The 12,110-nt window shown below is 36.8% G+C and overlaps 1 protein-coding gene across 8 annotated transcripts in view; it reads right to left on the bottom strand.

Annotated features, from left to right (window-relative positions):
- raskol (Ras GTPase-activating protein raskol) overlaps positions 1-12,110 on the bottom strand; it is a 477,784-nt gene that overhangs the window by 251,246 nt on the left and 214,428 nt on the right. Inside the window, exon 1 of one of the 8 annotated variants that reach the window (XM_074114345.1) lies at positions 10,763-11,187. The exons of the other annotated variants lie outside the window; for them this stretch is intronic. Within the exon in view, the coding sequence (XP_073970446.1) occupies positions 10,763-10,850 (88 nt within the window). The 5' untranslated portion in view covers positions 10,851-11,187. Of the gene's footprint in view, positions 1-10,762; positions 11,188-12,110 lie in introns of those variants that run through there. 8 annotated transcript variants of the gene reach the window in all.

Here is a 12,110-nt window from a genome sequence, read left to right as displayed (position 1 = left end):
TCATCCCTCTTGCATCTGCATCGAGGGGGGGATGCCAGCCTAAACATACACAACAATACGCTTGCAAGATGGAGATTCTGCCGAGATAATATAAGATGAGATTCTACTAATACGGCGGCCCTTAAGGTCTACGCCACCGCGACCCCTTTGGATCTATTGTGGCTACCCCAACTTTAGAGCTCGCCCTCCAGACCCGTCCGTTCAATCAGACTCTCAATTACGCAGAGTGACTCCTGCTTAATAAAGCTCTAAAGCCTTGGTTTTTTCTTAGCCAAACAAGCCCCTCACTCTGACAAAACACGTGCAGTGCCGTTTCCTCCTCTTCTTGACCTACAGAGGCTATCTGCCAGTCCCATGCGATGCATGTGTTTTCTGAGCCTGCAGTTGCCCAGTTAATAGGCCTTCAATTATCCTTATAGCCCCACGCGGGCCTTGAAGGATTAATTCTGCAGTCAGCCTTGGCGAATAGCCCGTTATGAACTCCTTCGCCTGTTTCTGCCGAGATGGTTTGCACGCATTCGAAGAAAACATCCTCCTGTAAGGTTCGTCGACATAACTCGAGGATAAAATGTAAAAACTTAAGAAATAACTATACAAACCTAAACAATCTGTAGAAATATTTAAAGATTAATACGCACGAGTATTAAGTTACAATGGTTACCAAATGCCAACGTGCCATAAGCAGATAATAATAGACATTGCTGATTTAATGACGGAAAACCGCTCTTCCCCAAATTATTATTTATGGAATGTAATATTAATAAAAAAAATATGACGTCATGGTGGTGACATACTGTTCCTTCAGGTAATAGATACCTGTAGATATTCTATAATTTCCTTTTAACGACCTTCAGTTCTGTGAATAGAAGTCGTGTTGTCAAGTAACCTCTACTTGAATAATTACAAGTTACGTAAGTAGAATACTATAATATAATAATATTAAAAATTCATTACGCAATCAAATTTGTTGAAACTAATTTATTATTATTTTTAATGTTCTTTCTCTGGCAGCTATAGAAGAGGAAGTATGGCAATCGTGCCCAAAATGTTATCCGTTGAATGCAATTAAAAAAAGGAAGTCACAGAATAGAAAAGCTGACGTAAATTTCAATCAGAATTTTGTAAAAACTAAGAATTGAAGTAAAATTATCAAAGCAAACATTAAAACAAAATAGTTATGAGACCTTGGAATCAGTTTCCCATATTCTAAAAACATAAGGTTGATGTGGGGATCTGATAACCTAATTTTATTGTATTTTTTTTATTTTAAACATCACCATCAGTAGAATTGCGGTTGTCCTTGAGACAAGATGTATGGTGAATTAGTTAAAAAAGTCTTTACAGCTGTTATTCTGTAATTGTAACAGCTTTTGCGTTTATTTATAGCCCACAAACAATCAAGGTGGCCATTGTGAATCGTCAAGAATGTAAGTCACTTCAGGGACTCATTTTACATTTTTTTTTAAGAATCCTTAGAATTAAATATGAGTGAAAGCGATGTCTTTAACGTGTCTAATCTTATCCAGCGGAAGTGATCCTACGAGATGGGCAGAGATGCACTTTCTGTTGAACCCTAACATAACTTCCTTACAACAATTCTTGAGAATTTAACTTAAATAAACTCCTAATTAAAGCAAAATCAATAGCCTAGTACTGCAATACATCTTAGCATTGCGGGTCTCGTCTCTAACCGCTCGGCTATCGTGGCGACTAGCAAACATACTTTACTGTAAATTTCTCATATTAACCATTAAAGGTATAGACTGGGAATGTAGCCTAGTACCGCAATACATCTTAGCTTTGCGGGTCAAGCCTCTAACCGCTCGGCTATCGTGGCGTCTTTTTATTTGAAGTAATAGAAATTTAAAGTTTACTTGCTGAGAGAAAAGTCGGAAAATTTTACTAGAACCAATACAAATATAATATTTTTGGAAGGAAGAGTGTACACATAGATATATATTGTGTGTGTAATCTAAAATTACTTTACACGGAAGTGGCCCCACAATGAGGGAATCTACCTCCATCCGCCATCAGGACATTCTAAAATTCGTATGAGGGTTCACAACCGATTGTTACTGCACTAAGAATTCTCCCGATAGATGTTTACTTTCAGAAAATTTGTTAGAAATGCATTACAGTGCAGCAGAAGAGCACAAAAAAATAAATAAATTCAGTGCCAACTAAATATGAAACTGATACTTAAATATGCGTGGGAGCTAAATTTAGAAGCTAGAGTAAGTTAGGACGATCATTTGGAAAGGAATGTCCAACGTGAGTAGCCGGTCACTTCATCAGATCTATATATATAGATCATGAGAGACTCCTCTATTCTATAGCCAGGGGACAATATGGGCGTTCCTACCCCACAAGTAGGCGTGTATGACACCAAAAATAAGCCCGCTGGTAAAAGAGGAAGGTGTAAAAGGAATTGATCCATCATACCCTCTCCCGCAATCCTCACTATGCCTAGGCGAACAGAGAATCGATTCTAAGCAACTTATTTTTCGGGTTACGTATACAACCCGAATTGGGATGATTTGACAAAGGTTGTTGTTTATGATACTGTATTCTACCGCGCACAACAACTGAAGTGGCAACCAGAAACAAAAGGAATCTTACAGGAGTATTTAAGAGAACAGGAAATACGGCGCCCTCTGAAGGAAGTAGGGATATGAGAATTTCTTTGTTCCAATTTTCTGATGAACAGATGGAGGAAATACAGCACATCAATATATTTATCTACAGCCATCAACAAGAGCAAAGAGTCAGTCTGATCACCATTACGAACATTCTATTGCTCAACCCATCTAGAAGACGTCAACGCTTCTTCACTATCCATCGCCTCTGTTGCTCACAATTATGCATAACGCATTTGCTAGAAGTTCTTCATGAAATTTAAGAATATAAGGTCGAAGCCATGTCAGCAGTTTCACTTGAAGTAAAGTAATTGCCTATTTTGTCAGGCAAGTTTTACGTCCAACTACCAATTAGGTGCCGTGGACGGAGGTGACTAGCAGACATACTTTACTATAAATTTCTCATATTAACCATTAGAGGTATAGTCTCGGAATATAGCCTAGTACCGCAATACATCTTAGCATTACGGGTCTAGCCTCTAACCGCTCGGCTATCGTGGCGACTAGCAAACATACTTTACTATAAATTTCTCATATTAACCATTAAAGGTATAGACTGGGAATATAGCCTAGTACCGCAATACATCTTAGCTTTGCAGGTCTCGCCTCTAATCGCTCGGCTATCGTGGCGACTAGCAAACATACTTTACTATAAATTTCTCATATTAACCATTAAAGGTATAGACTGGGAATATAGCCTAGTACCGCAATACATCTTAGCTTTGCAGGTCTCGCCTCTAATCGCTCGGCTATCGTGGCGCCTATTCTAAATTTTTTTAAGATAAGAGTTACAAAATTTGTAAAACGATTAAGAATAGTCAATTGACTAGGAAATAAAAATAAACAATCCTGATAAGAATAAATTAATCCAATTAGGCAATTTCATTTTTAATTAGTATGCAAGTCACCAAAATTGCTCAAGGCTTGAGTTATGAACAAAGCAAACGAAAATCAAAATCACAAAAGAAGAAATCGATTTATTCATTCAATTATAGTCGATATTGTCCGCTGAATATTAAATGAAATTTTGGTAGCCAATTGTCTGATGAAATATTCGCAGCTGATTGTTGATTGTATAACAGACATTTATCTAAAACAATAAAGTTGTGTAAAGGATTTCTCTAACTGTAATTCTTACTTTCAATGATCAACTATTTCGCTAAATTTAGTACATTTTGCTTTAATAAACCTTAACTAAGGAAGCCCCCAGTTTTAAGGATAGAAAGTTTTAAACTATCTGCGTTAAGTTGGTAATATACGAGAATTTATCGGTAGTAACAAGAGTAAACCTAATATGGCCGTAATGTTAAATAGTGAGTTTAAAAGCAGTGTGGTTCCCATAGAGTGCGTGAGAGGACCTACTTCCGTTTCCTGGCTAGGTGTAACAGTACACTTCCCCACCGGTTAGTTAGTACCTCGAGCACATCTCTAACCCTTCTCTAAGGAGTTATGTGGTAACCATCCTGCATATCTTACAGCCAGCGGTTAACACTTCATTTAAATGATGTTTGGACATTCTTCACCATCCTTTGTATGAGTAAAAACAATCCGTAGGTGAGTTACCCACGCGAGTTCCTCTTCACTGTAAATCCTTGCAGATCTACTTCCTCTTACTCTGCTACAGGAAGAGGAGGTGTTATCGTGCAGATTTTCGATTTTGCATTCACACCGGTAATATCCGTTTAGAAGTACCCTGAGTTCGAATCAGTGATATTTACAAAATACTTGTATCTTATATTATTTCCTATAAAATTTTGGTAAATCGAAAAGCTGACAAGATCTTTATATTCTCTTTACTACAGGAAGTAAAAAAGGAGATTAAATCGTGTAAGTTGCTAGATCCATTTTTTCCTCATCCTTTAGTTCGGTAATAGAGAATATTCTAATAAAAACCGGAAGCCAATCTCAGCTATGTAGGACAAACCGGATGAGGTCATTATCGATAAGAATCCAAACATCCATGGCGACCTCTATGGACTCCTGCCTTCGTCATAGGAAGTAATATTGAAATCCACTCCCTACAATCCATTATATCCTCCATTATACCAGATATTCATATTGGATATATATACACATTTCTATAGAAAATACCGACCGAGGAAATTACCCTCATTTTCTTTTGCAACAATAGAAAATACTCCAATAAATTTTTCCTCAAGTGAGTTGTAGGATAATTGAATTTTCCTTCCTAGAACTCTTTTCTAACAGCCTCTTAGCCCTGCAAATACTCGTATTAAAACCCTATAAGATTTTCTGAACTTGCCTTTCTAAAAAAGTTACCAGTAGCAGTGTTTCACATAAGATTTTATGCAGAAAAAAAAATTGTTACGAATTTGTTACAACTTATCTTACTGTAAAAATAACTTTTCTTTTAAAATTGTATTCTGTTTTGAAAACAGAGGCGGAAATCCATTATATAGACTGATGATGCCATGTAAAGAGTTGCCGAAACCTAGCCAAAAAACCTGCCACAAAGAGAGACGAAAATCCTAACAAAATTTCCATGTTCAGCAGTTTTACTTGAAGTAAAGTAAAGCAATGCCTATTTTTTCAGGCGGGCATTACATCCAACTACCAAATTAGGTGTCTTGGACTGAGGCGACTAGCAAACATACTTTACAGCAAATTTTCTAATATTAACCATTAAAGGTATAGACTGGGAATATAGCCTAGTACCGCAATACATCTTAGCCTCTAACAGCTCGGTTATCGTGGCGACTAACAAACATACTTTACTATAAATTTCTCATATTAACCATTAAAGGTATAGACTGGGGAATATAGCCTAGTACCGCATCTTAGCTTTGCGGGCCTAGTCTCTAACCGCTCGGCTATCGTGTCGTCTTTTTTACTTGAAGTAATAGAAATTATAAGTTTACTTACTTGAGAGAAAAGTCGAAAAATTTTACTAGAACCAAAACAAATAAAATATTTTTGGAAGGAAGAGTGTACACATAGATATACTCGTATAGTGTGTGTGTAATCTAGAATTACTTGGTGGAGTTCTTATCTTGGTCGTAATTGCAGATAACGGTGAAAGGGTACACAAAAAATAGTCTTTCAGTAAATTAAGGTGTAGCATCCGTCCGTTGGAAGTAGCGCACGGAAAAAATCATTCAGCACTCACTGCCTTTTTCCGCAATTTACGTCAGTAAATTTCTTGAAACTAAGAACATGCAGGAAACTCTCTCCCCGGGAAAAAAATCAATGCTTCTGAGAATATCCAGTTTTAAACTGACATGACTCCTAATGTCCAAGTGAAAAACGAAACCCTTAAAAATCCTACCTAGCTAGAAAAATTAGAAAAATCTCTATACGCTATTCCAAATAGCCGCATTTCCGGTGGCCTGTTAATCACAAAATGGACTTTGGGCAGTCAATGGAAAAAATTATTTTTTTGTTTCTTGGTGACTTGGAAAATTGGATTTGATCGCAATACCTGTTCCCTGTAGGAAAAAGAGGGTAATAATTTAAAATCAGCTGTATCCTCTAATTAGAATCAAAAAAGATGCATTGCAGACTGACCGGAATAAGTGGGATTTTCGTTCAGGAAGTTGCCTAATATCGAAGCGGCACTTTAGAGGTCAGCCTAACCACTTCTCTCTTCTTGATATACTCATAGTCCTTAGTCTAACCAGTCGTAAGTACGAGTTAGAAGAAAATCGATGTAATAAGTATCGAGAAAACCTTAAATAAGTTAAAATTCATCAATAAAATGGTACTTCCGCAATATCGATAAATGGAATTGTGATCGCTAAATTTAGAAAAAAAAAATCGAGTCGATTCTCTTGGTGGGACTTAATCGTAATATAATTTTCCTTTTTTTTTTTTGCAATTTTTCGTCATTTCTAAACTCTCAAGAAAAAAAACATTTTCTGAAAACGAATTTTCCGGAGTCTGGGGACCTCAAAAAGGAAAACCCAGAGAAAATTCTCAATTTAGAATATTGTTTACGATCGCATAATATCTTTAACTAAGTAGTTATAAAAAGTAAAACATTTCCTGCGAGGGGAAATCCCCCCCTTTCAGAAAAATATATTTAAAAAAAAATACAAATATAATTCAAGAATATAATGTGTTCGTCATGGAAATTCCATGGCGAATATCTGCACAGAATACATAATAATACGCACAATTTATATAGATATATAGTCACCAGTGAACAGCGAGAGCCTAATGGCGGGAGATAGATTTACAATTTGGCGCGGGAGTGGGGTGAGGCTACGAAACGTGTTCAGAATCAGCACTATTAAATTCATTCAGCTAGATGCTATTTATAGTCAAATTTCAGCCAAATATAATAGTACTCGTAAATTTGATTATTATTTGACTACTGAACAGCTGTAATTTTGAATCACAAAATAATATTAGATTATTTAATGATTATCAGTTGGCTAAGATATTGTCTTTCTGCTTCGTACGCCAGATACTACGGGAAGCTACTCTACAAGCAGCATCACTGCATTCAATTAGGAATGCTAGTTTCCAATTTTAGATTTAGATAACCTAAATGAACTCCCTAAAATAAATGTGCCCTGAAAAAATGTTACAAATCAAAGTAATAACTATAAAGGGAGAAACCTGTCAAGATGCAGTTCCGGTGAACGATATTCATACATTTCCTGTACTCCTACTATTAAATTATGTTCCCATACCGTAAATTGTACCAAAGTGGCACGTTAGAGCAAGAGATTCCTAAAGTAAATAGACCACGCACAAATTAATTTTCTTAACAACATATTTTCAACTATAAGACATGTGATAGATTGGTAATATTATAACTTTAAAGTAGGGGCGAATGTTGTGGTCTAGTGGTCAAGAGCTTGGCTTTGTGTGTGGGTGATCCCCAGTTCGAATCCCGCTTATGACTACTTTTTATATGTTACAAAAAAAAAAAAATTGTTTATAGTAAAGTGTGTTGTTTCAGCCTACGTGTGTGCGACGTTTATAATTGGTTGTTGAATGTTAAGCCCCGCCTAAATAAATAGGCAATTACTTTATTTTATTTACTTTATAAGTTTAAGGCACCTGACTCTGTAGAGAGAGTGAGAGACCTCTGAAATTTCGAACAGTCCTGCCAATCTTAAACTCTTCTTCCATAAAAACACCCGAAAGGGACACGCCACGAAGCTGTCTTACAGGTAAGTCTCAAATATCGTATAGTTGTAAGAGTACGAGTACTCGTATATTGTAGTCTCAAGTTTTTTTGCTCAAGATATATTTTTTATTTTAATGTAATTTTTAAATAAATCACGCAAATAAATGGTTCAAAAGAGTTCACGTTAAAACATGCAAATCTAATTTAAAATTAGAACGGATATCGGATATTCAAGGTCTAAAAAACAAAAAAAAGGACCTGACAGTAATCCAATCTATCGGTGGGAAAGTAATTTATAAAAGGCCGAAAAATTACAAATACACTTAAAAGACAGATAGACAGACACAGAGAGAAAAATACGTAACAGTCAGACAGACATGGATATATATATATATAGCTGAAATTAGTTACACAAGTATGAAACTGCAAGAGCCGTGTCCAAGGACAAGATTGTCTTACATTGTGAAGGTGACCTTGATCGGCCCAAAGAGTACGTAGAGCTCTTAATTTGCTAGTTCACACACTCCGCAGATAGATTGTGCTCTCTGGGATGACTCATAGTTACAAGTTTTGGTCACCAGGTGCGTGCGTGCGTGCGAGTGTACGATGGTTTGTTAAGTGTTTACATTTGACACATTACCAGATTTCAAGTAAAATACAAGCAATAGTATTTACTGTGTGCGTAGAACGGACCACAATGAGTCAGTTGCCTTTTTGCAACAAAGCACTCCCACCTGAATGCAAACTAAACTTACTTTATCTTTAAGTTAATCTCAAGTTATTTTATAGCAGCGAAAACAAAACAATGATGGGAACTAAGTACTTTTGTTCTCCATTTTTTTTAAAATACACTAACCTTTATGTACTGAACCTTAAAAGGTAGTTATAAAGAAAGAGTACAATGAACCGGTTTACAGGGTGGGGGGCAAGTCGAAGTCCGTCCGTCCGTCCGTCTGTGAGTGTATAAGGCAATGGGTTTTTATGTTTTCTTACCATTTCTTCCCCACCACAGTGAACTTAGCCAATCACAATGGTCAGTCACAATTAAAGCAAAAATTTGCACCTGTTTCTGTGAACTTTAAATGTCTGATTCGGGCGCCACGGTAGCCGAGCGGTTAGAGGCTAGACCCGCACAGCTAAGATGTATTGCGGTACTAGGCTATATTCCCAGTCTATACCTTTAATGGTTAATATGATGAATTTGCAGTAAAGTATGTTTGCTAGTCGCCTCCGTCCACGACACCTAATTGGTAACTAGGACGTTAAGCCCCGCCCGAAAAAATAGGCGATTACTTTACTTTACTTAAATGTCTGATTCTGGGCAAAATTGTTCATCCAGAAAATCATCCATAAAATTTCGTCACTTACATTCATAAGAAATATGGAAAGTGAAAATTTAGTGAATTTTCACAATACATTTTCACAGTGGCTCTCTTCGGAGACTGAAAAGACTATTATAGTCCAGTAGCACTTGTAGATGGAAGCTTTCATAGTCCAAACTTGGCAATAACTTCCGACTCTCGAGTTCTTAAATTCTGCTCCGATAGCTAGATTAGTTCATTTTGACGTCGTTGGTTTTAATAAAATGAACCGGAAAGAAGTTTAATAATTTCTTTTCCATTTTTCATTTTATTTTTATCCAAAAAACAAAAAAAAAGAAAAATTTTAAAAAACGATTCCAGACAATCCAGCCAACTGCAGTAAAACCCCCGGGCGATTACTCTGGCGCCGTGATTCCTTTTTAGGGGAGGAAATGCCGTGTAGTTTATAACCCGTAGTCGGCAGAATGAACTTGGTAAGTTATAGGGGGTAGCCCCGAAGAGGGCGAGATAGAGAGAGAATGTGTGTTTGTAGTGTCCACACAGATTCACTGATATTGTAAATTATATAGAAAAGAAACGTCGGGGGACGGAAGTGTGAGGGGTTTGTGGGGGAAGGGAGTTAAAATGAAGGGGGAAAACACTTTTCTGAGTCTGGTTTCCGGTTTCCACGTTTCATAAGTGCTCTAGCGGAGGAGCCGATTCAAAACCTCTCCCTCAAACGTAATGAAAAATTAGTTTTTGCGGAAATACGATTTCAAAATATCGTAATAAATTTAGGCTGTGAAATTCGTCGGCGAATTAAAACTAAAAAAGTTTGAGTAATTTGAGAAAAATCGAGTAAAAAACAAAATCTTCAAATCAAAGTCACACTTTATGCCCAAATTCAACATTTTGGACATGCTTAAATTTAGAAGTAACTCGAAGGAGGGGTATCCTGACCACACACACAGACAGACCGGCACAAACACAGGAAACTGCAAAGCAAGTACTTCCGTTGGAAACTTAAAAAAGAAAAATCTACCGAGAAGTTTGGTGAAAATAAAAATAAAATTAAAAAAAACTCAAGAGTTTTTGTTGTAAGCAAACACACAAAATGATTTCCTCAATTTATTTTAACGATATTTCCACGATAAACACGATGAAAAATCGCTAGAAATTACAAAAATTATTCAATAAAATTCAGCAAAACTTGGAACTTCTTCAAAAATTTGAAATTTTACATTTTCAAACCCCTAATAGTATGGTACAGAATATGAAACCGTACATATTCTTTGGTTACACTTCAGGATCCCTAAATACTATCATTTCTGGTAACTACCTTTAAGAAGCATTTTAAGCAGGGTAACTGTCAAAAGAGGCACTACCGGTTAGCAGCTTATTGCCGCCGGATCGCAAGGTAGAAGGAGTCTAAATATCAAAATTTGAATAATACACGCCACAAACAGCTGAAATTTTTTTCCGAATTCAGGGGACCTTAAAAAAAAATGGATATTTCCGGTAAAAAGCTCCAAATCGACTGCCCTTTCTTGAACAAAAAATTACATTGTTCAGTAAAGAGGAAGAGAAAAATGATCGATTAAATAACAAACGCAAACATCATTTTGTGGGTAGTTTTGTTTGCCTTATGTAAACAAGAGTGACTCATATATTTTTGATCGATTATGTTTAGAATCGATTAGAAATTGTGGATAAATAATAATACATACAATGTGATCCACAATCTAAACTTGGCGTGGACATGCTGGACTTCTTCTTTCTTCTGACCAAAGATTGCCAAACTCGTTTGTGGGCCATTTTTTTTTTTATAAAAAAAGTTTTGATGAATTAAAACGATTTGTGATGAAACTTACACTATACTTATTTGTTCATTTTTAAAAAAACACTAAAAAATGAAGTTCACAGTATAGAAAACCAAGATAACACCAACAGGATGTCTGTCCATGTTGGGCACCATCCTGGACAGACAAACAAAAAATTACGCGAAGGGTTTTTAAACTCAACGCACGTTAATACTCCTTTTGAACTGATAACTTCCGCGGTCAGCGCTTGACACGCTGATGTAGACGTCGTACCGGCGCTGAGTTCAGCTCACAGCCGACTGTGGCATTCAACGGCCCCCCCACTGCAGCCTTCCTACTCACTAACACGCATACACAACTAAGACCACTTACCCGGTCATCCCCACTCCTTTGTTTATTACACTCATCTAGTACGCTCGTTACAAATAAATCCGCTTCGAAGAAAATTAGAAAAAAAAAAAAACGCTCACCTCTTATTGGTAGCACATTCAAGAAAAAAGCGCACACATGGTCTACCATATTGTTCTTCTATTCGCGGCACACATGTTCTCTTTAAGAACAATCTGCAGCGACCACTCACACGACTTCCTCTGAAGTTCCCAAAAGTTCGAACACCACAGATTGTCTACAAACTCCGAACATTTGAGTCATACTTGATTTGATTCCTTATTTACTCAAGAAGAGAAACTATCTACCCCTCTAGTCGCCACGGTATGCGAGCGGCTATAGGCTAGACCCGCAAAGCTAAGATGTATTGCGGTACTAGGCTATATTCCCAGTCTATACCTTTAATGGTTAATATGAGAAATTTTGCAGTAAAGTATGTTTGCTAGTCGCCACGATAGCCGAGCGGCTATAGGCTAGACCCGCAAAGCTAAGATGTATTGCGGTACTAGGCTATATTCCCAGTCTATACCTTTAATGGTTAATATGAGAAATTTTGCAGTAAAGTATGTTTGTTAGTCGCCACGGTAGCCGAGCGGTCAGAGGCTAGACCCGCAAAGCTAAGATGTATTGCGGTACTAGGCTATATTCCCAGTCAACACCTTTAATGGTTAATATGAGAAATTTGGCAGTAAAGTATGTTTGCTAGTCGCCTCCGTCCACGACACCTAATCTGGTAGTTGGACGTAAAGCCGGCCTGAAAAAGTAGGAAATTATTTTACTCTACTTTACTTTTATCTAATTTATATATAATAACAGAATACAAAGAAATAATACCTCACGGAGGGGAAGCCAAAATACCAAGGAAACC

This window comes from Rhodnius prolixus, unplaced genomic scaffold, assembly GCF_049639745.1.
Source record: "Rhodnius prolixus isolate KJV_2025 unplaced genomic scaffold, Rpr scaffold_1, whole genome shotgun sequence".
NCBI classification, from domain to species: domain Eukaryota; kingdom Metazoa; phylum Arthropoda; class Insecta; order Hemiptera; family Reduviidae; genus Rhodnius; species Rhodnius prolixus.
Note: the sequence above shows the minus strand (reverse complement) of the source record. Positions and strands in the feature narration are given on the sequence as shown.